This window comes from Cupressus sempervirens, chromosome 1 (genome assembly GCF_028749045.1).
Source record: "Cupressus sempervirens isolate cs-2001-9-10 chromosome 1, ASM2874904v1, whole genome shotgun sequence".
NCBI lineage: Eukaryota > Viridiplantae > Streptophyta > Pinopsida > Cupressales > Cupressaceae > Cupressus > Cupressus sempervirens.
Window position 1 is genome coordinate 793,252,185 of NC_143118.1, and position 27,671 is coordinate 793,279,855.

The 27,671-nt window shown below is 33.7% G+C and overlaps 1 protein-coding gene across 2 annotated transcripts in view; it reads right to left on the reverse strand.

Moving 5' to 3' along the window:
- Positions 1-18,728: 18,728 nt before the first annotated feature.
- The window catches only part of LOC149580257 (serine carboxypeptidase 1-like), a 45,549-nt gene continuing 36,606 nt past the window's right edge, over positions 18,729-27,671 (reverse strand). For both annotated transcript variants that reach the window (XM_089790109.1, XM_089790110.1), the window contains 4 exons: positions 19,928-20,049; positions 19,318-19,431; positions 19,168-19,213; positions 18,729-18,939 (listed from right to left, as the gene is read on the reverse strand). In XM_089790109.1, coding sequence (XP_089646235.1) covers positions 18,856-18,939; positions 19,168-19,213; positions 19,318-19,431; positions 19,928-20,049 — 366 coding nt within the window. In that variant the 3' untranslated portion in view covers positions 18,729-18,855. The remainder of the gene's footprint in view (positions 18,940-19,167; positions 19,214-19,317; positions 19,432-19,927; positions 20,050-27,671) is intronic.

A 27,671-nucleotide genomic window follows, 5' to 3' on the forward strand; every position in this document is an offset into this window, starting at 1 on the left:
TTCAGTGTTGTAAATGGTCTATACTTACAGGTTACATTTAGGTTTTCTATACCCTAAGTCACATGATTTGTTGATTTTTTCTTCATGTAGAAGGGATGAGATGTTGTTACTAGGTACAATTGTGGTGGAGGATTGTGGTTGACTATTTTATGCTGACAGGTTAGACACTTTGAGAATCATATACTCAATTCATGGATGTGATCATCATGTTATAGAGTTTGGCATGATGTGATTGGTTATATAGGTACATCCTTGATGTTCATTGGTTTGGATTCCAGATTTGGTTATGGTGGTATATCTCCTTGGTCGAGGATCATGGTTATTTGGTTTCTTTTGAGGAGCTCATGATGTGCACTTTGAGTTCTTTGATGGTTCGATACCTTGGTTGATTCTCATGGTTAGAGGAAAAAAATTTCATCATGATGTCATGGATAGCTTAGATTGATGGTTTAGTGGGAGCTTGTGATAGTGATGAGGTGACAGTGTAGCATTAGTTCCTAGTTTGGTTTGTATCTTCTTGGTTTAGAGATCTTGGTTTCACTTGGTGCCGACACTTTGGTTCTATGTATAAACTTGGAGGATCTTTATGTAGGAGATGGATTTTATGATGTCATAGACTTGGTACCATAGTTGAGTGGGATTTTTTGGCATTGATATATTTATTGAGTGCTTGCAAATGTTGGAGGTTTGTCTTAGATCTTGTTGTTGTAGAAGCATCTTTGACATTTGCATGGTGCACTTGTTATCTTCATGGTGTGTGAAGATGGTTAGATCTTGAGGACTCACATGGTTCTTGGTTATCTTCATGGTGTGTGGAGATGGTTCTTTATAGTATGTGGAGATAGTTTTCTTCATGGTGTGTGGAGAAGGTTGCATCTTGAGGACTAATGGGGTTCTTGGTAAAGGTGTGGTTTATGCTTCCATTTGACATGTTATCCTTGGTGTTAGGATGGTTTCATTTTTATGTCATGGTATACTCTTGATATGTGTTTAGAGTTGTGACATGTTATAGTATGTTCATATGGAGCATGTTGTCTCTTTTGAGATGGTAAGATCGTATTGTCATGTTTATGTTCTTGAGGCCATGGTTGGAACTTTGACAATGATCTTGGTTTAGTTTCTTGGTATTGAGTACATTGATCATAAGTTGGATACTTCATGATAGTTCTATATTGAATTTGGAGTTGGCATGGATTGATTGGTTACAGGTGCTCATGGATATTTAGAGATAGTGGTGATGTTGATTTCTCTTGGATTAGAGAAGTATTTGTTGGGACAGTTGATGGTTTCAAAAGAAAATCCAAGGGGCAGTCACCTGATATGGACTTGAGAGGAGATTGTTCTCAAATGAGTCTTGGTGGGAGACTTGGATATCTTGATGAGCATTCTCATTCCCCACTCTTGGTCTACTCGGTGGTTTGCTACTTGAGAGGTATAGCCCATTGTTTCTCTCAAGTGTATTATGTTTATGCTTGTCTTTCATGGATATGGATCTTGAGCTACAGTACATGACTTAGTTCTAGAGGGTTCATTTGAGAGATAGTTTAGCATTACTTATATCCATTTGCATATGTTATCATGTTGGTTGAGTTTGGGAGATGGTTTTATATTGGGCATATTCCTTGGATTAAGAATGGTTATTCCTTGATTAGGAATGGTTTATGAGTTTGATCTTCTTGTGAGAGGCTTACACCCATAATTAGTTATATGGTATGGTTTGGGTGTTGTTGAGGCTTCTTGTTGGGGTTTTATGGAGGAGATCATACTTGCACAGTTTACATCTAGAGATGTGTGTAGAAGGACATGATACATGTTATGATTTGCATGGTTTCTCTTTGGTTTTGGTTATCTTCCTAGATGTTTGGTTTTATTTACATTGGATTTGAGATTTGTTAGAGATTGTGATCACTGGTTTGTGCTCATGTATGTCATGTGAGAGATGGCATGGTTATTCCTTTATCTCTTTCATCTGTTGGTTTTGGAGAACTTGGGAGAGCATTGGAGACTTGTTATGAGAGTTGTTTTTGCAATATATTAGTTTATGTATTGTGGATGTCCTTGATACTACATGGATTCACTTCTTTGAGATGTTGTGAGTGGATTGGTCATAGATTTGACATTATCTTTTGCAATGGGAGCTTCTTGGTATATATGTGACGGGTATTGCTCTTGAGGCTTGTGATTGTAGGTTATAGATTGGATATGTTGATGATGTGAGATACACTTAGTATACCTTTGGAGGTATGGATAGTTTGATACTTTGATTTTGGATAGAATGAAAACCTCTAAAGCAAAGCCAATACTAAAGAAGAAACACATGGCAAAGAGATCCCAAAAGAAAGAGATGGGGAAGATGGGGTTGAGATCATCAAAGAATCACCCCAAAAGAAAATCAACCCCCCACCATCAAAAAATTAAAAAAACAAGAAATCTCCATCAAACAACTCAAGAAACAAATGAGGAAGAGCATCTCTTCACTAGAAAGTCAAATTCCTAGAACGAAAGGATGTAGAAGGACCAAAATCATCAAAAGACCTCACTTTAAAAAAAATCAGCACCTTCCATTGTCGTCAACCAACCAAAGAAATCAACCCCAAAAGAGAAAAAATGACCATAACAAAACTCCCAACTATGGGAGCAACCATTAGTCATCTAACCTCTAGTTGAGACAAGCCTGTAATAGAAGACTAGGTTCACTAGATAAAGGGGTCTACCATAGATATAGCCAAAGACTTTCAAAAACATCCTCAAAAGAGTACCACCCACACACAATACACCAACAAATAGTCCTTAAACATGCACCAAGCATACCAAACCACAATAGTAAAAAGGGCATCGATGAAAGCCACACACAAAACATGACCATCACTAGCTCATGATTAAGGCTAGTTATGAACAAAATGTTTCAAAGGAAAAATCTATTTTAATGAATCAAACTCATGATATAAAGATTCTAGAAGTTAAAGAAACACATTAAAAGGAACACATATATTTTAATGAATAAAATCCAACTCCTTAATTTTTTTGTGAAAACTTCAAAAAGAATACATAATTTTGTTTTAAGTATATGCAATATTCACAAAAAATAAAATCAAGAGCACAAGCATTCATCCCCTCAATTTTTTTTTTTAACTTTAACAATTATGTATTTTTAGACTCATCTCAGCTATATTAGAGTGAAATCACATTGTATTCTCAATGAAGCAAAAGTTAAACATCTAAAGAACATGAACATTAGTAGTAGACACAACCACCTCGTTGTGATCAATTTTGATGGTGCAGATAAAAATTATTCATATATTTTCATTCCAACAATAAAATTGAAGCATTACGCTAAACAATAAAAAATCCAAACAAAATAAAGTTCCCACAAAAACTCGGTTACCAAGAATTATAGATCATTGAGTCACTTTACACTCTCCACTAGAAATAATGAGTCATGGCCTACAAACTCATATCATTAAGTTTGTCAATTGATAATATTTCTTTTATCCCAAACCAATGATGTGCAACATGTCTATGATGTCCTTTACTCATCCAAAGGGGAATTGAATTTTGACACCGTGACATATTTTTCTTAAATGAGAGTCATCACTCAGGTACACCTTTGCATGATCATATTCTTAATACTTTGAAAAGAACATTCAAGTGGAGATCATATGGAAGGAAGCTCTAAAGTTTAACAACCATACACTTTATGATGTATGAGTTGTCAAGATCATGATAAATTTTCTTGCATCATCTTGAGAATGCATTAAGGGGTCATCATCTAAACCAATCTTTTTTCTTTTTTCCCTCTTTGTAAAATCTATAAAAGTTCTCAATCTTGTTGTGATTCCAATATTTTTCCTTAAAATTTTACTAGAGATTTTAATCTCCAAGATTTATATCTAGATTTTTCCTTCAACTTTTTCTCTTCTTACTTCAATCTTCCACAAATACTGCAAGTCTAGCAAAGAAAAAAAAATTATCAATAAAAATCCTCTATTTTCACTTTAAAAAAGTGTAACTCGGCCACAATCATATTTACTCTATTTGAAGGCTTGGTCATTCATCCACCACCATACATTATTAAGATGTACAACTTCTTTCTTAAGAATTTTTTTGTTAACCAATTATTTCTAGCCTAATACAAGTATCCCAACTCATTTCAAAGAGCTAGTGCAATGACTTTTTCATCTACATTAAAAAAAAAAATCTTCAAAGAAAAACATGAAAGCCATTTTGTATTTCTAGTGAATAGATCTATATTGGATTCTCACGTTGTAGTTGCTCTAAATCTAGATACATTAACCCATAAGTTTGTCTATAAGCAAATCCTCCAACATGAGCTCCCACAATGAAAATAATTAATGCCTATCAACCTCTAAATTTCTATCATAATTGTGTTTTCTATTTTATTGCAACAATATCTCTCATACATACTTGGACTTCCAACCAACCCAAAAATTAGTACCAAAACTCATCCATAGCACCTAGAACTTGAGGCAATTGCACTTTTGTACCAAATAAAAAGAAACAGAAATGTAAAGTGCACTTCCTACACTAATCGATGGGGTGCGTGCAAAAATTAAATTTGATAATTTCAAAGAAATAAATATATTCAATCTACCATGACATATGATTTATGTGAGAAAATGTTTAGAAGGAAAAGACCACTCCAAAAAGAAATTCAATGTATTACTTAGTAATCAACAATTAAAATAAGCTTCCAAAGTCAAAATCTAGAGGGATTCTAACAAAATAACAACTCCTACAAAACTCACTATGTAAAATTTCCCTCAAAAAATAAATAAATAAGAGAAGAAATACATTAAACTATAAAATAGAGCAAGAAACCATTTAAAATGTAGTACCAACAACCCTTGTTAAAATATATGTAATATCCCCTTGCTAAGCATTTTTTGCTTAATGAGCATTATGCTACTTAGCATGTTTGCATAGGCTAAGGAGTTAGGGTTAGAGAACTCATTGCGGTGATTTGATATAACTTATTTGGCGATGACAAGTGTTGCATTAAGCTTGCTTAGTTGAGATTGGCATAACACCCTTTTCTAGAGTGAATTCAAGTAATTTGCCCATGCTTTTTAGTAGGTGACAATCTCAACAATGGTTTTACCAATTGATGATGTTACTAAGCACACTTTATGATGCTATTTCTGCAATAATGTGGTGCAAAGGAGTTATTTATATTAAATATTTAATCGTATTAAATAAAGTGACCTGTGTGGGCACTTAAGGACTTATACGATACTACTTTTAAATAATTATTAACGTGGGCACTTAAGGCAGAGACAACTTAGGGAGACATAAAGTGGTTTAAAAATGCATAACAATAAATTGGCATTAGGTGTTGGAGGTCTTTAATAGGCCCTCTTGAGGTCATTTTGTATTCTTGCTTGGATTTGATAATTTGGAAATCAAACATGCTATGACCTTGTGAGCACAAAACCCTTGTAAGGAACATTATCTACATTAGTGGAAGATCTAATTTGTTCATTTACGATTTCACTCATGAATCACTTGTGGGAATTCAAAAGTGATTGAAAACCTTTTTGATGCAATAAAGTTTTCATACCATATTGAAGGGAGAATGATTGATGAAAATTGTCTATCATGTTTTTGAAGTAGATTATACTTCCCTTTGTTGATGATCCTTCTTCCCTAGTTGGCCACACAAACATGAGACTATATTGAATTTTGAAGGCATTGACAAATATATTTTGTGGGAGATCTCTTTGTTATTATGAGGAACCCAACCTTTCATTTGTAAAAGACGTTCAAATTATGTCCCTTGGAGGCATTCCAAAAGTGTGACATCCAATTCCATAACTCCTAGTTGAGAATCATTGGTGAAGAATTAGCATTGCATAACTCAAGTTTTCTAGGTATAGTTAAATGTTATGTGTTCTCATCATCAAATTCTTTAAAGATTCAAAGATGCAATTTAATTTCAGTTATAGAAATAAATAAGAATTGTCCCTAATTGTTGGCTTTCCTTGAATATTATGATTTAGTGAAATTATTTAATTTACTTTATTATTGCAAGTTAGAAACAAACTATTTATGCATCTCAATCTTTTTCTATAAAAAGATCTCACACGAAACAAATAAAAACAACACAAATAAGCACCCACATTTTTCACTTCTAATTTATTTATTATTTCTTTATTCATGTTGAGTAATTTTTAAAAAAACTTAAAAATAACATGTTTCTTACATATTAATAATTTTGAAATGTTATCGTTGTCGCACATGCTAGTGTTTTAGATGTGAAGGACTTGCAATTTGGGGGTGTTAGAGGTCCTTTAGTTGTGGATCCTGTTTCTTTTTCTAAAGGTGTTCATGTGGATGGATCTTCTTCCATAGTGAGTAAACATGGATCAATGGCTATTGGGTCTATGGGCCCCAAATTGATGCTTTGCCTCCAAGGCGACTTGATGATAGTGGGATGACTTGGCAGGATGTTGTGGTGCAAAAGATTGCTCATATTCCCTTGGTTCTTGTGGTTTTGGTCGGTACGAGTGAAGGTGGTCTTCCTATGTGTGGTCCCTTGTGAGTTTTAGGGTCTAGAGTGAACCTCTTTATGGGGGGGAATTTTGAATGGATATCATTATGTTGTTGATGATGAAATCCTACTAGAAGCTAGAGCATTTAAGGTCATCTTGTTGGGATTGGAAGGGCCCTCTTATGCCCAATATGTGTAATGGTGGGGGATGTCACTAAGCTGACAATCTCTAAACCTTTCCCTACATGTTGCCCTATTTCAATCAATTTGGATAAATATTTTGTTTCAAAGATTGAGCAATAGACTCAGGCCCTCGAGGTGGATGCACTCATTTTTTGATTTAGGGGGCTATTGGTCATCTCTCAAAGAGCTCCACAATTGGATCTCTAAGCATTGGGATAAATTTTGTCCAGATCTTTCCTTTGGTAAGTGGTTTTTTATTGCCAAATCCGATCCTTTGATGGTTAAACCTTAGCATAAGGACTTTATCCTCCCACTGAATCTTTTTGCAAAATGCCTATCCAGGTTTGTCTTCCTAATCTCCCTCTTCATCTCTAGCATTATTTTGTTCTTGAGGAAGAGGGTGAAGCTTTCCTCTGATATATTGCACTCTACCTACGTAAGGATACTTGTTGATATGGATGCTTCTAAAGGCCTTTTGACAGAGGTTAAATTTTGAAGTCCTATGGGCTCTAAGATCAAGTCTTTAGATTATGGGGGTCTTTCATTTGGATGCAAGAAATACTTTAATATGGGGAATGTCGTAGCAAAGTGTAAGGCTGAAATAATCAAATCTAAGAAATCCTCCTCATGGTGGATGGGGGATTTACGACAACATTATACAATAGTCAAAATGCCAACCTAATACTGTTGTTTTTTAGTGTCGAGATGTTGATGTTATCACTTCTTCAGCTCCGGAAGTTGAGTCTGGTCAAAAGGAGGTTGTTGTTGTGGTCCCTCCTCTGGTTGGTTCTATTACTAGAACCTCTTATGGCACTTTTGATTTTTTTGCTGATCACATTCTAATTGATGTTGTTGGCTCAGTGCAACATGGTCTGTAAAGGTTGAAAGTGTATGTAATAGCATTATGGCTTCCATGGATAAGATTAATGAAGTTGGTTATGTTCATAATGGCTATGTGATGGTTGGATTGTGTTGTTGGGGTAGCTATTGTTTATCCTATCTTTTTTGGTGTTGGTTTTGTTGAAAACATTTACAGAAATTTCCCTCTCATTCTTCTCCTAACTCCCACAAGAACAGGTTAAGGGGAGACCTTAAATTCTTCTGTGTTTTTTCTTTTGTAGGTGGTTTGTTAATTAAGTGTTTATCCTTTCCTTGACCACCAATAAGTTTTGGTGGGGGTTGCAATTTGTTTGGTTTGTAGATTGATTAGCTTTATCCCTATTTTGTATTTGAGTTTTAGGGCCCCTTTAAACCCTGTTTTACTCAATCAAAAATATGTTTCTTACATATAATATACATTATCAAAAGTGTAACTCTCTCTTAGAATTGTCTTATTTGTCATAGATGCCTTTACATTTCTAATGTAGGAAACTCAACCTTTACAAGTTATAACATTTAATTTAAATACTCATTTAAATATTTTTTAATTTTAGATCTTGTTTTGATATATCTTAAAATCAAAATTAATGTCTAAAACTTTGAAAAATGCAATTATGTATTTTGTAATTTAAAACTTATATCAATATATTTTATAATAAATAATTATTATTTTTCCTTAATATTTATTACACCGAGAGGCATTCTATACAATGGCAACACAAATGCCCAGCACGGGAATATGCCAAGATTCCTTGTCAATAAAAAAGAATTGGGAGCAGTTACAAACTTCCAAATTAAATATTAAAAAAGAATTCCCGAAATAATAGCTGGCCGAAATAATAGGAAGCCAAATGGAGGCCGAAATAATAGGCTTGAAAAAGTAGGGCCCGAAAAAGTAGGACCCGAAAAAATAGGGCCCGAAAAAATAGGGGCGAAATAATTTCAATATGATTTTTTTTTTTGTTAAATATAATTTTGCATGCATATTCATGCTTTTTTTTTTGCGGGGAGTGGGGGAATTTGAAACAAATTCGTGGAATGTGAAGAGACGTCTGTTAGGGGATATGAGGAGCCTCTCAGAAGTTATAAAACCAAGGCTCCTCATTTCATTTTCATTTTATGTTTTTGCAGGAAGGAAGAGGTGGAGGTTATTGGAGGATTAGATTGGAGTTTTTGAATAGGAGTAAATTGAAGTTTTGGAGTAACATTTTTGCAGGTGAGATTTCTATTTTTTATTTACATTTTCATTTAGATTTAGGTGTAGAAGTAAATTGAAATTCAAAATTAGTTATAATATTCTACTTTGATTTATATTTCAATTTTAATTAATTTCATTTATATTTAGAATTCTGTTCATATGACCGAAGTTGAGGCCACTAGAGGACCTGTGCAGAGTTTTTTGTGGAGATAAGCATGTGGGTACTGAATCAAGGCACATTAGGCCTCTTGGAGATGTAATTGCGGTGACTTCCATGGCTTTTTGAATCGAATAGGGCAATCTAAACAATCTCAAATCTGAAATTCTTTTTTTCCTTTTCAGCCGAAGACAGAACAAAGATTGCTTGCAAGAAATTTTGCAGAGTTAAAGATTTGATTGCTTATGGCCGAGTATTCTTGGTAACTGATATTTCTATTGTATATTCCCGTGCCCAGCACGGGAAGTTTTAATCTATACAATTTATTTTGTGCATTTAGTGCACAAACTAAAGAATGCATATGCAATCAATTTTTTTATCAATCTTTATGATAGCTTTTTTTTTAAAATAGAAAATAGAAATTATTCTTTTATGTATGTAGAAAAAAATTAGAAAGATTTTATGTATGTAAAAAATTAAAAGAATTCTATAGACATCTAGATTTATTGAAAAGAATTCTATTTACATCTAGATATTTTGATTGAAATAACCATAATGTAAAAACAAAATATAAAATAGAAATGTTAATATATGTATGTAGAAAAAATTAGAAAGATTGCATGCATCTAAAAAAATTCTATTTACATCTAGATTTTTTTAGAATGGAAAAAAATGGATAATAGAAATATCAGTTGCATGTTTGTAGAAATAAATTAGAAAAACATGTATCTAGAAATTAAAAAGATTCTATATGTGTCTAATTTTTAGATTTTACTTTATTCTAAACTAATTATTGATGGATATATATTTTAAAAATATTTATGTAGTTTAAAGTTTAGATTTTAATTAATTTGTATCCAAATAGGAAAAAGAATAAATATTTTATATATATGTAGATTAATTTCTATTTTTAAAATTTAAAAGTAAATGAGTACTTTATTCATTTAAAGTAAACAAGTTTTTAAGTAATATATTTTTATTTTAGAAATATATTAATCATAATGTTCATTTATTATTACTTATTTAATATACTTACTCTCAAATCTAAGACAATAGAAATGATATTTTATTAACTTTGAAATAGGGAAGTGTTAAGCAAGTTCGTTTACAAAAATACCAAAAATATATTTGGTCTTTGATCAAATTGGAGTTAATATTAGAAATATAAATATGATCATTAACAATTAAGCTAAATTCAGTTCAAAACAATAATGTTATTTAAATTTAAATAAATATTTTTGAAAAGAATTCTATTTACATCTACATATTTTGATTGAAATAACCATAATGTAAAAACAAAATATAAAATAGAAATGTTAATATATGTATGTAGAAAAAATTAGAAAGATTGCATGCATCTAAAAAAATTCTATTTACATCTAGATTTTTTTAGAATGGAAAAAAATGGATAATAGAAATATCAGTTGCATGTTTGTAGAAATAAATTAGAAAAACATGTATATAGAAATTAAAAAGATTCTATATGTGTCTAATTTTTAGATTTTACTTTATTCTAAACTATTTATTGATGGATATATATTTTAAAAATATTTATGTAGTTTAAAGTTTAGATTTTAATTAATTTGTATGCAAATAGGAAAAAGAATAAATATTTTATTTATATGTAGATTAATTTCTATTTTTAAAATTTACAAGTAAATGAGTACTTTATTCATTTAAAGTAAACAAGTTTTTAAGTAATATATTTTTATTTTAGAAATATATTAATCATAATGTTCATTTATTATTACTTATTTAATATACTTACTCTCAAATCTAAGACAATAGAAATGATATTTTATTAACTTTGAAATAGGGAAGTGTTAAGCAAGTTCGTTTACAAAAATACCAAAAATATATTTGGTCTTTGATCAAATTGGAGTTAATATTAGAAATATAAATATGATCATTAACAATTAAGCTAAATTCAATTCAAAACAATAATATTATTTAAATTTAAATAAAATAAGCCATGTTTACTTTGAAACATCAAACAACTAATTAACTAATACAATAATTAAAATAAATGAATCTATTATGACATAGAAATTTTTTTTCTAAGTATAATTTCTTTGTTTTTGAATCAATATGAGTTTTTTTTTCTACTTGAAAAGATAAACCATCCTAATTGTCATCCTTAGTTAACCCTAACAACAACCCCTACCTTAGCCCTAGCCCCAACAATGATGTACAATATAACTATAATCCAACATTAAACTATAATTATAGCACTAAAACATATCCCTATTGATATAACGAAAATCTCAGTCCAAACCATAATCTAAACCAAAACCCTACACACTAATATTGGTTATAGTCCTAACCCTAAAATCTAACCCTTAACTATAATGTAAAAAAACACTCCAAATATTGATCAAAATCCTAAACCTACCTATATGGATAACCATCATATTAAACTCTAAATCCAGTCCCAAGGTCCTAACCATGGTGTAAACCTATAACCGAACTCTTAAAAAATTTACTAATCCCTGATCCTAATCACATTCCCAACTTTAAACTTGAACCATAAACCATAGTTGTAACCATAATGATAAACTTAAACAAAACCCTAACCCTAAAGGTACAATCATAAAATTAATCATAGCTTAGACCCTAATCCTAGCACAAACCACAATCATGACCAAATATAAATCTTCACCTTACCCCTAATCATAATTTCAATGTTAACCCTAACATTAGTTTCAATCCTACCATGATATGAACCCTAATATAGACTTCACCTTGATCCTCACCCTAATCTTAAGTCTAATTAAACCCTAACTAAAACCTAATCTAAATGATATATCTAACTATAATCCTAACTGTAATTATCATACAACCCAATGCTAACCCTCATGTATATTTAATCCCTAATCTTAACTCTAAATATTCTATAAACTCTAGAATTGACCTTGATTCTAACCATAACCCTAAAATCTAAATTGTAACCATAGCACGAAAGGTGGGGACCCCCGCTACATGGCACAATTCTGGGTCTTGTAGCCTTGCAAAAGCACTACAGAGTGAGGAAATGTCATAAAGGTGACATGTAGTAGCATGATGCAATTTTGGGCTTTAGAGCATTGCAGAAACAATGCAGCTTAAGGAGGCGCTAGAATGGAGACTCATGGAAAGAAGAGGAAAGACATTCATGTCGTTGGCAAAAAACTATGAAAAGAGATAACATGATGTCTTAACCTCCCACAAAAAATGCAAGGTTGATCCCAAGGGGGAATTTGGTTTCCCCAAAAATGAATCATGGTCATCGATGAAGATCTTCCTCTCGAAATAGATGGCATAGATGCATCGTGAATCCTCACCAATGAAGGATTAAGTCGCGACCGTCGATGTAGATTCTCCCCTCAAAAAGGATGACTGAGATGCAACGAGGAAACTCCTCCCAATGAAGGATTAAGTCACATTCGTCGATCAAGATTGGCTTTATTTCCAATGGATGACTAAGATGTAGTGAAGAGATTCCTCCCAACAAACAAAGCAGATAGCACAAAAGGTGTGAACCCCCTCCATGTGGCACAATTTTAAGTCTTAAAGACTCATGAAAGCATTGTGGAGTGAGGAAATGTTGGAAAGGCAATGTGTGGTAGCATGATGCAATGTTGGGCTTCAGAGAATTGAAGAAACAATGTAGCATGACGATGCATCAGAATGGAGATGCATGGCAGCATCTTGTACAATTCTAGGCTTTAGAGTGTTTCGAAGACACTAGCATATAAAGAAACGTTAGAATGGGAATGCATGGCAACATCTTGCACTTTTGGGAAGATGGGAAGATAGCTCGCGAAGAAATAAGAGTTATCGAATCTCGCAGCATGAATCAACCCGACCAAGAAAAAATGATCCAGCGTGGTTAATGAAGAAACCGAGCCAACACAAAATGTTAGCCGCCAACTTTAGCGATGTTAACCCTCTGCAAAGAACCTATCCCATTTAAGGTCTCTCAGATCAGACATCAGTGATGGGTTGAATAGGGGGAAAAAATAGCACACAATGCCCTCCTAAATGAAATTCTAAATGTAACACTAATAACCACAGTCCTACTTCTTTCCCTAACCTTAACCATGAGTGTGGGAATATACATATTATTATATAGGGCACCTTATATAATAATAAATATAATCTAAAATCCCAACCCTTACTCCCCTCCTAACTATAACTGTGACCATAAGAAAACTTCTAAATATAACCCTTCCTCTAACTCTAACCCTAACCCTTAACCCTAACTATAATTGTAACCCTATCCCTACCACTAACTGTAACCTTGAATCTAACTCTACCATAATTGGACTTTAACCCTAACTATAACTATAACCCTAAACCTAACTCTAACCTTAACCGTAACCATAACCGTAACCCAAAACCTAACCCTAATCGTAGCTAGGATTCTAATACTCTGTCTACCCCTAACTCAAACTATAGCCCTAACTATACCTCAAACTCTAACCGTAACTCATATTCTAACCCTAAACCTAACCCTAACCTTGACCCTAACCCTAACCCTAAGCCTAAGCCTAACCCTTTGTCTACCCCTATCTCTAACCCTAACCCTAACCCTAACCCTACCCCTAACTCTAACCCTAAATCTAACTCTTTTTGTAAATCTAACTCTACCATAATTAGACTCTAACCCTAACCCTAACTTTAATCCTGACTAAAACCCTAACCCTAACCCTAACTCTAACCTTAACCCTGACTCAATCCCCTTACCCTAACCTTAACATTGATATAACTCTCTCTATATATAACCCTAACTCTAAATATAAACCTAACCCTAACCCTAACCCTAACCCTAACCCTAAATCTAACTCTAACCCTAACTGTAAGCGTAACCCTACCCCTACCCATAACTCTAACTGTAAATCTAACTCTACCATAATTGGATTTTAATTTTAACCCTAACCCTAACTCTAACCCTAACCTTGACTCAAAACTCTAACCCTAACCCTAACTCTAACATTAACCCAACTGTAAAATTAACTCTATTGGTAACTCAAACCCTAAAACTAACCCTAATTCTAACCCTAACTCTAACTCTAGCTCTAGCTCTAACCCTAACTCTAACCATAACTCAAACTCAAACCCTAAACCTAACCCTAATCCTAACCCAAATTATAATGCTCTGTCTACCCCTAACTCAAACTATAACCCTAACCCTAACTCAAACTCTAACCCTAACTCATACTCTAACCTTAAACCTGACCCTAGCCCTAACCCTAACCTAGAACCTTACCCTAACCCTAACCCTATCTATAACCCTAATCCTAACCCTAACTCTAATCCTAATCTTAACCCTAATTCTAATCCTAACACTAACCTTAACTCTACCCCTAACTCTAACCATAAATCTAACTCTACCATAATTAGAATCTAACCCTAACCCTAAACTTAACCCTAGCTCAAACCCTTACCCTAACTTTGTCCCTAACCATATATCTACGTATGACTATAACATTTTACATTACAATATCCTAAAAATAAAATATATATTTTTATCTAAATTAAACTCCTTATATTAAATTTAAAATAATATTTGACTCAAACCTTAACCGTAACCCTAACCTTAACCATGAGCATTACTCTAACCCTAACCTTAACCATAAACATAACTCTACACCTAACTCTAACCCTAATTCTAACTCTACCATAATTGGACTCTAATCCTATCCCTAACCCTAACTATAAGCATAACTCTAACCCTAGCCTTAACCATGAGCATAACTCTAACGTTAGCCTTACTATAACCCTAACACTAACCCTAATCATAACCATAACCATAACTCTAACCCTAACCTTAACCATGACCATAACATTAACCCTAACCTTAACCATAAACATAACTCTAATCTAAACCATAACCATAACTCTAACAATAACCATAACCATAACTCTATCCCTAACCTTAACCATAGCTCAAACCCTAACCCTAACTCCAAACCTAACTCTAATGCTAACCCTAACCCTAATTCTATCCCTAAGGTTAACATTAACTATAATGGTAACTTTGTCCCTAACCATATATCTATGTATGACTATAACATTTTACATTATAATATCCCAAAAATAAAAAATATATTTTTAATCTATATAAAACTCCTTATATTAAATTTTTTTAAATATTTTGAAGCATAATTTTATACTAACTTCATACAACTCTAATTAAAAATTAATTAACAATTTTATAGTAACCTTATCAAAATAAAAAATAAAAAGTAAATATTTTTCCTATTGCGCCGCGACTGCCACTAGCTATATATACCTCTATATATATTACGCCGAGAGTAATCGTTCTCGAGGCGCCTATTTTTATTTTCATTAATCCCAACTTCAATTAAAATAACTTTGGGATTAAATAAAAATAGGCGCCTCGAGAACGATTACTCTCGGCGTAATATATATAGAGGTATATATAGCTAGTTATTCTATTGAAACACTTTTCACAACAATACGCCTTACAATCAATAACCAAGTGGCATGCAATTATTAGTCCCTGCGAACTAATGTTCCCGGATGCTTTTCACAATTAATTTTAGTAATCAAAACTACTGGATTTCTAAGGTCAAAAAATTATTTTATTTTTAAATAAATTTCTAATCAATAATTCCTCTTTTTTCATTGGCTAATAACAATTTTTTTAGGGGTTAATTTGATTTATTGATGCTAAAAATTTAAAAAATAAATATCTAGATGCTTCTTCCAAATTCCAAACACTTTGGAAGGCTCTCGAACCAAATCTAGAAGTTTCTCTCAAACCAGTTGCATCCATTGAGTTACCATCAGAGTACCTTCCTGCCAACAGGCAGGGGAGGCAATGACAGAGAGATCTTCCACCGGCGATGTTTCAATCTTCTTGGTTGGTGCAAAAGTCTCATGAACATTGCTCATCACAATCTGAATACACTTCATACAAAAAACACCTCTGGCCTAATCTATGCTTTTTCCTTTTCAAACTGTGAAATCCTCCATGCCCAGCCAAATTCCTGTATAACCTTAAGATGTGTTATTTTATATCTACTTTTGGAACACGATTACAGAAACAAAAGGTGTCTATTTCCAGAGTAGAAATAATGCAACAGAGTACACAGGAACAACTCCACGTGCAGGAATGGTGACCATCATGGCCATGAAAAGCAGGAAGAACATTTGCATCCAAAAACTGATTGGCCTCCCTTTACTTCACCAAGGGCTGCAACAGCCTCTACCTAAAATTGTTGCACCTCTGCATTTTCATGAAATTTTGTTTTGTTTGAACTTATCCATTGTTTAACTATGTCATGCCTTCTCTCTACCAGTGCCTCCATGGACTTGTCGTGCACTTTCCCAGAAGAAATCTTAATCTTGCTTTGTTACTTGCCCAGAAATATTGCTTCCTCTCATACAATCACCCATTGTTTATACAGGCTTGAAAGAAAATCTGCGGCATGCGTACCCCTTGTAACCACACAAAAATCTGTGGAAAAACAACATCAATTACCTCGTAAGAACACTGTGGCCCTTGTCACATTTCAACAGCATAATTTATGACACCAATCTTTTCGGAATGACTTTCTGAGAGCTCTTAGATACACACAAATGCAATCCCCTTTCCAAACTCCACATTTTTTTTTATAGAATTTGCTCTGCATATGTCATGAACTATGCTAAGTAAACAAGATATATGTTTGACAAATGACCTCTTGTTTGACAGAACACCTGAAGATAATACACCTGATTTGTTTGACAGAATGCTTCAGAGATTTGTTATGGTGGACTTTATAATTGCAGATGCCCATAATGGATTTCTTGAAAGGGTATAAGATTTTTACCGAGAATAATTACATTTTGCGCTTGTAAAGCCGAATTCCATAATCTTTCATAAAAGCCTCTGTACACCATGCACATTCCATGACATTCATAAATCTTATGTTTAGTGAAAAATAAAACATTAGCATTTATCATGTATCTGTGATTATGTCGCCAGAAAGACATTCTCGAGTCAGGTTAAACGAAAACAACGAAGTTTTGTTTTCTTATTTTATGTACAAGAAAAGTATTATAATAGAAATTGTGAAACTTGCATTTTATCTTATTAAATGTAAACAAATTTATACATATGGATGAAATGATCAATAAAGATATAAAATAATAATAATAATAATAATTCAATGTTCAATTTTTTAATATTTTAAAATAGTGAAATTTTAATTGGCATATATATTTATTTTTAAGAATTGTTTGAATAAAAGCTAGTGAACTATAATTGATACACAAAGTGTCTTGTAATTGTAATGACATGATTCAAAATCTTCATTTAAAAATAAAAAATTATTTAATTATTTTTACTATATTTAAATTGTCAAATATTTGTTTTAGTCCCTACCAATATATTTTAGGGAACTAATGGTTTCAATTGTCAATTCTAATTAGTCTCACAATAAAAGTTGTTAAGCTCAATTTTATTTTTAGGTTAATTTGCAATTTATTGATTCTCTCTTTTATTAGTTTTACTTATTATTTGAGTTCTATTCTTTTTTTTCAATATAAATAAGTTTAAAAATCTAAAATTTTCTCAAATAGGATAACTAATTCTTGAATACTAACAAACAAAAAAAATCATTAAATTTTCCTTTTACATTTCTTTTCTTCTTTTCTTTTAATAATTCCAACTAGTACCTTCTATATTTTATCATTTTTAATTTTTCAAAGCTAATTGAATAAATTTTTATAAGATTTTGCATTTAGTGAAGGAATTTTTGTATCTTTTTTTTAACACACACAAGATGGGTGCTCACTTGGAAATTTAGATTTCTCTATATAGTTTGTTTGAGTATAGGCTAAAGTTCTTTATATGTGCTTTATAACACTCACACAAGGTAGGGGCTCATTAATTTCTACTATATTTTTAAAGTCGATTGGAGAGTTATTTGGAAATGGGCAAACTATGAGGCTTGGAAATTTAGAGTTAATCAATTTATTTTTTATTTTCCTAAGCTTTTTGTTTCAATATTCAAAAACAAATTTCTTTATTACAATTTTGAGTTTAAGGATTAAAACAAAAATAGATTTCCCTTTATAATAACCAAAATGATTAACAAAGACATAAAAATAATTTATCTTCCAACCCTTCCATAAGGCAGGGACTCAAGCTCTTTCAGAGCTCTTGTTGATTTTGTAGTTATAAGTGGAAACCACCCTACTTACAAGTGAATTATAGTGACACTCTCAATAGTCAATAATGAAAACGACTTGCCTTATGAAGGTTGAAATAATCTTAATAAAGAATTATCTCCTAATTAAGCATTACAACTTAATACTTCAAATTCTAACAATTATAGCAGACCGTCTCTTTTGATTTAGTACTGTGTTTATTGTACAATGATTTTCTTTCTAAAATCACTTGAAATTTTATTTTAAAATTTTGATTTTTATTCATGTAGTTTCACGATGTAATTTCTTTCCCTGTACCCTAAATAAATTACAATCACTTTTTATAATTCTGAAACCTATTTTTTCAAAGACAAAATGCATAGACCCGCAGGATGTTTTGTTCAAATAAAACCATCTATTATTAGAATTTAAAATAATAATAAATGCTATTTTAATATTACTTCTTAAACAGGCAAAACATTAATTAATTAATAAAATGCAGATTATCTTTCAAGATTTACATGTCGAAAGAATATTTTGAAAACTCGTAGAATTTTTTTAAAGAACGAAATAATAATGCATGGTCAATGCGCTATAAATGATGCAGATGCCAACCAGGCAAAGAAATTGATTCTCCAACCATACTTAAGCATCAAATACAATTTTCTGAAAGAGCAAGGAACATATAATTTATTTCAAATGTATTTTTTGTTTACAAATTACAATTGAAAGGTAGAAATGGGAGCATAAATTAAATTAGTTATTGGAAACTTGGAAGTAATGGTACTTTCATAATGCATCTCCAGCAAGGAACCTCGTATAAAGTGCCAGTGCTTCTACAGGCTTGTATTCTGGAACTGTGTGTCCGGATCCCTGCAAAAGAAGACTTTTCAATTGATTCAGAATTCAAACAAAAAAAGCATCATACTTCGAAGAAATTGTGTTTGACTCCAAAAAAGCATTAATCCTTTTCCTAGAAATGCTTAGGATTTTACTTCAAAGAACAATGATTTGCATCAAACTAACAACAATGCTACAAACAACTGTGCCCTGACTCTGCCATTTTATGGAAATGCAGTGTCTACCAAAACGAGATCCTACCTTTACAGTTGCGAAGGTCAAGTTTTTTGCATATCCTTGAGTATATCTGTGCACATTTCAAAATTCAGAATAAACACTTAATGTATTTCAGAAGCCAGTACATTTAATGCAGTTTTAAGGTAAAAATACAACAATGCAAAAGTTCTATACCCAGCAACTTGATTATCCACGAGCCATGGACGCCAGCTATCAGTTATGTCATAGCCCAAGGATCTTGTCCAAGCCTCAGATCCAGTATAAGGCACACACATATCATGATCACCACTGACATTAATCACACACATTAGAAAACGGAGAACATAGCCTAAAAGCAGGCGAATATTCTAAAAGGAAGAGGACACTATTATATAGTAATAGGCATTTAAATTTAAGAGGATTGATGTGTAAAGTGGAAAATTTAAGTCAGCCATTCAGAAAATTTGGGAGTGAACGATGAGAAATAATCCCTAATTACTTTAGAAGGCACTCACAACAAACTGAGTTGCAATAAAGTTAGAATCAACAAATAAATCAAATGCAAGAACTATTTAACAGCTACTAAACAAAAAATATTCAAACCTAAAAGATATTCAATAGGTGCATCATGCACAAATCATATGAAAAAGCTTATCAAAAACTGCAAACTGCAAGACATTTGAGAATAGATTATTTAACGAAGAATTGAAACCCAGTATATTAAATCATAAAAGGATAAAACAAATTTAAATTATTGTAAAATTAAGAATGACCTATTGCATAATGAAAACAATTTAAAGTCTACCTGTAAATCAGTGCACGGTAACCTTGGCTTGTCAGATTTTGATGGAAATTGATCATACTTCCAGCATCATGATTGTAATTAATACGGTCTGAACATAATTGCCAGTCCCCAGATACACTCTTCTGTAAGAGGAATAGATATGCATTAGATACTTCAGAAGAAATTACCTACTAGCTTTGAGCAAAAACTATAGCACAAACACACTGAAAAATAATGCAATCAAGAAGCCTAGTTGCATTCATTAAACCCCTTCAGCATTTTCTTATGACTTACAAAAATCCAAATCATATTACATGTTAAGAATTTGTAACTTTTTTGTAACTCAACTGCATTGTAGGCACATCTGATCATGGGTACATTAGTAAATTCCAGAGAAACAATGAACAGAAGAGAGCTATGGAGTCAAAATCACATATATATCATACTTCTGCATGTGCCCAAATTTATAGAATGACAATGAAATCACCTACAAGCTACTAGAATGATGCTTAGACTTAAAAGATGCCAATATTTGAGCACCGTGTGCTCCTACTTGACTATTCATGCATCACAAACTTCATATGGTGCTTATTTAAATGCATGACAAGGAATGAACATAGAATATACAAACGAAATTTTAGTATTCAAGCTATATTTTTCTTAAAATCTCCAAAGAACCAAAACTGGTCATTTTTTAAAGCATGGCAATGAAGCCACCTAGCAAGCCACAAGAATGATAAGAGGGCAATAAAAACATCAATGCTTATGAAACATATGCTCTTGCATTGAGTAATCATGCATTACAATTTCTGAAAGTCATATATCTAAAAGAATGATAATAATAAAATCATACTGATATCCACATGATAAAAACTATTATTATGAGATTTGATTACCCAAAAGCCCAATTCAAGAACTCAAAGACCATTAGAGAAATCAAATTTATTTATATTAAAGTCATGATAATCATATATTTACACCATTGTAAAGTATTGTGAAGTATCTTTTGAAAAATTGCAAATAATAGTAAAAGAATATGTATGGGCCAAATGCACCAAAATTACCAAAATGATTGATGAAAACGTAAAATGCGGAATTGGAATTAACATTGGTATCAAACATATCATGGAGTGTAATAACTCTCCCGGAATTGTAGACCAAAACTTGCAATTTTCAGAGTTTCAAACAAGTATGTAATTTCATCAAACAAATTGTATGCTGGCTGGTCTGATTGAGTTTTGCACTTTGTTTGATAAATAATCATCAAAGATTCACTTCACAATGATAATTTTTTATGATAACATTATTGCACACTTTCATTTCATAACATAGCCACAAATAAATGATTTAAGATAACTAAAGGAATTTCATACAGCAAAATTATTTTGTCAAATCTTGTATATAGCAAATATAACATAACGAATACAGAAATTTATTTTCAAAAAACAGCAAGAGAAAAATGGCAATATTTAATATCTCAAATCATGTATCTAGTTCCCCTACAGATTCTAACAAAGCATGTGCAAACGAGTTTGAGCTTGTCTTAGCTGAAACCTGTGACAACTACCATTCCAAAACACTGAATTTTCATTCTTGCTTGTCATTCGACAAAGGAAGTTGAGGATTAAAAATTGAACATTGAAAAATATTTCATCTTTAATATCATCCCCAATTATTAAATTCAACTTATGTTGCTTTGCCACTGATTTCCATGCCTTATATTAACCATCCAAGCAAACAAAGCTATGGATGCTCCATGTTGGTCTTCAAATGCAATTCTTCAGTCAGCTTTTTTTCAAATGACATTAGCTTGTGAACATGTGTCAAATTATGAATCTACCTTCTTGTCCTCAATTGTCACTTTGATATTGAAAATCCTTGTGCACTCTTCCTCTACTTTGAACTTGGAATGCCCACCAACAGCACACAAATCCTTTTGGATCACACAAGAAATCCTTTCACTAGACGAATCCTTTTACGCAACACACAAAAACTCCATTCATCAAAATCAATTACCATTAGTCTTCATAGCTTTACTGACAAGGTTGTATTTGTATTCTCCTTCATCACCCATGACATTGCTGAATCTGAGTAAAGCGTTGAACACCTCTCTTCCAAGTGGCCATCACTGTCACAATTAGAAAAATGTAATTTCCTTTATCACTGCCATTCTCTTTCTATTGGATGGAAGTATTTACCTTCTAAGGTTTTCCATTGTCTTTACTCTTGTTTTATTGCCATGTTGCTTCTATCTGTGTTTTTCTTTACTTTTTTTGCTACAAAGAAGAAACTCTCTTCAAATCCAACTCAAAATGGCTTGCTTGATAGCATGCTACATCAACGTCTTTCAGTTTTCACTTTAAAAATGTTATTTGAGGTGGGTGCCCAAACAGCCCAAAACATGCTTCATCAGTACGTTTTTATCCATGACATCCTTTATAATTTGTATAGCCCTCTTTTTAATTTCAAATTTGTATGACTATACACCTTATTCTTGCCTTCGGTGGAAAACAAATGTCACAGTTTTATTTGTTCTTCCTCACAGAAAATGGGATGAAACTGCTTCCTTGGCAGAGATTTGAAGTTATCCCACTATTTATAAATTCAACTTCCCAATTTCCAACATTCCAATGACAATTTGTAGATTTCCATACCATTTCAACACATGGCCTGCAAGTTTCTATCCTAAAAACAAAATTGTTGAAATGGTGTGAGATTATGAAGACTAATATGGACTTCCATCCATGAAATCCATTGGTCTAGCTTCTCAGCAATATCAATTTTAGATTTAGATCTGAAGTTCTTTGAAATTTCTCCACATTCTGATTCAGACTTTTCCATTGCCTTTTCCTCCTCTGAGGATTCTCCATCTCCAATCTCTCAGCGGCAGCAAGTGTAATGTTCTGTTACAGTATATGGTTTACAAACACTCTTTTTTCCGGACAATTTGACAATCAGTTGGAATGCGTACGGTGACCTAGAGGCTAATATGGCTGAGTGGAGATGGCATACGGATGTTTCTTTGCTGATGTACGAACATTTGAGGGGAGTTGTACAGTACAGGCATATGGTCTGATGTGAGGCAAAAGAGGTGCTGTACAATGGCACAGGAAGGGCTGTACAGTATAGATTAAGGATGCCGTACGATGAGTGTGGAAGGAGGTTGATGGCATACGGTTGAAGGAGAAGTGATGGCCATATGGAGGACACTATGAGCTGTACGTAGGAATCTTGGCCGTACAGATGGAAGGCCGTATGGGAGGCAAACAAGAAGATGCAATGGGGCCGTATGGTGATTTCCAGAGGGCAACACAGGGACATACGGTGATTTCCAAAGGGTTATGAAGTGTGTGGTGAGTTGTAAAAGAAGACTGTATGGTGAGATAAAGAGGGCCATATGATCAATGCATAGGAGGAGGGTGAATACAGAATGAAATACGGAATTTGCAGACAATAGAGTGCAAGATAAAATGCAAGGAAAGAAAACACAAAACGCTTTGTGAAATACCTTATTCATTCAACACAAGAAAATTTGATAATAATGACTTCATCAATTCGCAAGATAATAGTGCTCCGATTTGCCAAATCCGAGTGAAGTACTACAGGCGACAGAATAGGGTGAGGGTTGAATCCCACTGAAACCGGAAGAGCCAAATAGGGAAGATATTTCACTTCCGAAATGCCGAACAACAGAGAACTCCAACAAGAATTCGCAGTACATCGAAAATAATCCAAATTGCATACTTGACTACAATCTACATGTTGTGCTTAAATACCCTTCGGATAAACATCTCGAGGGTGTACAAGGATAGCCGACAATCAACACCTACGGAACAATTAATTAAAAATGGGTCCAAGATATACTAAATCAATTGGAACCCACCAATACAAACATTAATATCTTGGGCCCCAAATTAATTAAAATTGGGAACATTACAAATCCTCACTGCCCAAAAATTGCTTGTCCTCAAGCAATTCACAACTCCAAGATCCCAAACCATGTGTGGAGGTCGATAGTTGTATCTTCTAAAGTCTTCATGTAGCATCATGATCACATACACACACTTAGGAAAGGAGAGTAAATATTCATCAAACTTTCTCTGTGCCACTCTGATATAAACATTGTCATGTCCTGAGTCACCGGGATCCCAAGGATGCCAATCATAACATACATCGATGTCATCATGTTCATCAATCTCTTTGAGTATGGTCATACATAGACACTGATGTTGGTAAAAACCTAGTAATTCTAGTTGTAGATAAAACCTTGGCAGCAAACAGAACCCCGGCTGAAACCTCGACGATGGATAGAGCCTTGACAATGAGCAATGTCTCAATGGTTGTAGTTGCACTGGTGAACACACAATGATGATACAGATGACCACGACGATGACGACAAGCACAAGCTCAACGATGGGCACAGACTTGGCATCGGCAATAAACACAATGACGATGACTGACACAATGACAACGACAAATACAATGGCGTCGGTAACAGACACAACGACGGTGACTGATACAACGATGGTGACGGACACGACGACAACGACGAATACGACGGTAATGATGGTGATGGATGCAACGACGATGACAGCTACAAACTTGACAATGGTGACAAACACAGTGGCAAAGACAAACACAACGGTGGCGGACATAACGGTGACTGACATAAACTCGACGATGGCGATGGACACAACAATGGTGACAAACATGATAGTGACAGACATGGCGAGCGACTTTGCAATAGACATGGTGATGATGATAGACACGGTGACGGTGACGAAAACAAACACAACTATGGTGACGGATACAACCACAGTGATGAACAAACAACTTTGGCGATGGACATGACCATGGTGATGGACATAGCTTCGGTGACAGACACAATCTCGGCAACAACCTTGGTGATGGGCATAACTTGATCTGTACATGTCTTCACAAGATCTATGCAAGCAACCTCTTCAGTTTTTTGGTGTTCTCCCCAGGTTGGTGTAGAAGAAAGATTTAACAATTCCTCTTAGAGCAGCCCTGTAATAATGTCTTCCTTCTAGTGTAATGCATCATCCTTATTACTACCATCTATTTTCTCCCACTTGTGCAAATGAGATATTAGTTTTTCTTCAAAATGCTTGAAAATATGACTGACCAATCTACATGCAGCTATAGAGGGGATACATTCAAGATTACAAAGAGCCCATAACATAGATGTGATGAGTTGGGATATTTCATCCATCTCCTCAATGCCTGAAATCATAAGGCTCTCCATAGCAATTGAAACCTTAGTATCATGATCTTCCTTGATGGTGGCCAAAAAGTGATGAAACATGCCATCGACCAGATTTTGCAATTTGAGATCTAAGAGGAGGTTACCCATTTTAACATTTGCACAATCTCCAAGATTGTAGATTTTCTGCAAAAGGGATCAGCACTAATGTCATCTAGAGTCTGAAAGCTATCAACAATCAAATGCACAATCTCTATCATGGTGTTATCATCATATGGTGTTCTAGGAGCCAATATTCTCAAGATCTCATTGAGACATGCTACAACTGCCAACCTTTTCCCATTGTCATGGTGTCTTAAAACCCTGGGTTGACTTAAGGCATCTTTAGTTGGTGAGAGGATTCTCTGTATAAATCTTAAGGTAATTGGTTAACCTTACACAAACATACTTCCAACAAATCTAATGGAAGATCAACACCTTCACTAAGCTCCTGGCCAATCCCATGTAGTGTCTTCAACCACCACTCTCCATCACTACTTGGCGCCATAACGCTATCTCAATCCCAAAATCTCTCAATCATCCCAACAGGCTAGCAAGATAACCTAGCTCTGATACCATTATAATGTTCCGTTCCAGTATATGGTTTACAAACACTATTTTCTCCGGACAATTTGACAATCAGTTGAAATGCGTACGGTGACTTAGAGCCTAATACGGTTGAGTGGAGATGGTGTAGGGATGTTTCTTTGCTGATGTACAGATACTTGAGGGAAGTAGTACAGTACAAGCCGTACGGTTTGATGTGGGGCAAAAGAGGTCATACGATGGCATAGGAAGGGCCGTATGGTATAGATCAAGGATGTTGTACGATGAGTGTGGAAGGAGGTTGATGGCGTACAATTGAAGGAGAGGTGATGGCCGTACAGAGGACACTATGAGTAATACATAGGAAGTTTGGTCGTACGGTGTTGATGGAGAGGCCGTACGGGAGGTAAACAAGAAGATGCAATGTGGTCATATGGTGATTTCCAGAGGGCAACACAGGGATGTACGATGATTTCCAAAGGGTTATGAAGTGTGTGGTGAGTCATACAAGAAGGCCGTACAGTGGGATAAAGAGGGTCATACGATCAATGCACAAAAGGAGGGGGAATATAGAATGAAATACAAAATTTGCAAACAATAGAGTGGAAGGTAAAATGCAAGGAAAGAAAACACAGAACGGTTTGTGAAATACCATATTCATTCAACACAAGAGAATTTGATAATAATGACTTCATCAATTCAAAAGATAATAGTGCTCCGATTTGCCAGATCCGAGCAAAGTATTACAAGTAACAGAATAGGGTGAGGGTTGAATCCCACCGAAACCGGAAGAGCCAAATACGGAAGATATTTCACTTCCGAAATGGCGAACAACAGAGAACTTCAACAAGAATTCGCAATACATAGAAAATAATCCAAAATGCATACTTGACTACAATCTACATGCCGTGCTTAAATACCCTTCAGATAAACATCCCGAGGGTGTAGAAAGATAGCCGACAGTCAACTCCTACGGAACAATTAATTAGAAATGGGTCCGAGATATACTAAATCAATTGGAACCCACCAATACAAACATTAATAACTTGGGCCCCAAATTAATTAAAATTGGGAAATTACAGCAAGTAAAATGGATTCTAGCCTATCTGTTTTTCCCATGAATAGAAAGTTCTAATCTCATTTTTCATAGAATTACTACTTGAAATAATGAACAAATAGAGTAATAAATACAAATCTTTTTTTCATAGAACTACTACTTGAAATAATGAACAAACAGAGTAGTAAAATATGTATTTTTTCTTGCATGAAATCATTACAAAAGTAGACCAAAGATGACCAACCAAGGTCAGACTGCTCTCCTTGGCCAGGCAAAGTTTATTTGAAGAGCTGACAATTAACAAGTGGACCACAAATGTCTACCAACTAGCACTTATAAGCACCCAAAATTTAACTGATTAGAGCATTGTTAGATACAACTATATTAACAAAAAATTGTATGTTGACTACAACACCATTCCGTCCACCTCCCAGAAAAGAAAACTTGTCTTCCAAGAATCCAAAGACAAAGAAAACAAGTAATAATCAAGCAACATTAGATACTCTACTTGCAATAACAAAGTAAAGCAAGGAGGACCTTGATGTTGATGCTTTCCCACTGGCAGTTACAGTAACGCAATCAGTGCACAATGAAAGATGAGCAATAATCATCATGGATCAATCCATATGGAAGATAAAAGAGAACTAACAGAAAACAAAAATAGCATATCTAAAACATAGACCAATGTATGGAGAATACATTCACAGTGACCATACAGGACTATATAGTTAAGTGCCAAACAAACAAGGAACTCAACCTGGCAGCATATAAGAGTTTGGAACTATTTCACCCAATTGATCATTGAGCCCAAAATAGAACTACAGGCACTCTTAAAAGTATCTTGATCATGAAAACTCCCAACAAGAAAATATTGCACGGTATCCCTTGTGTGCTTGATG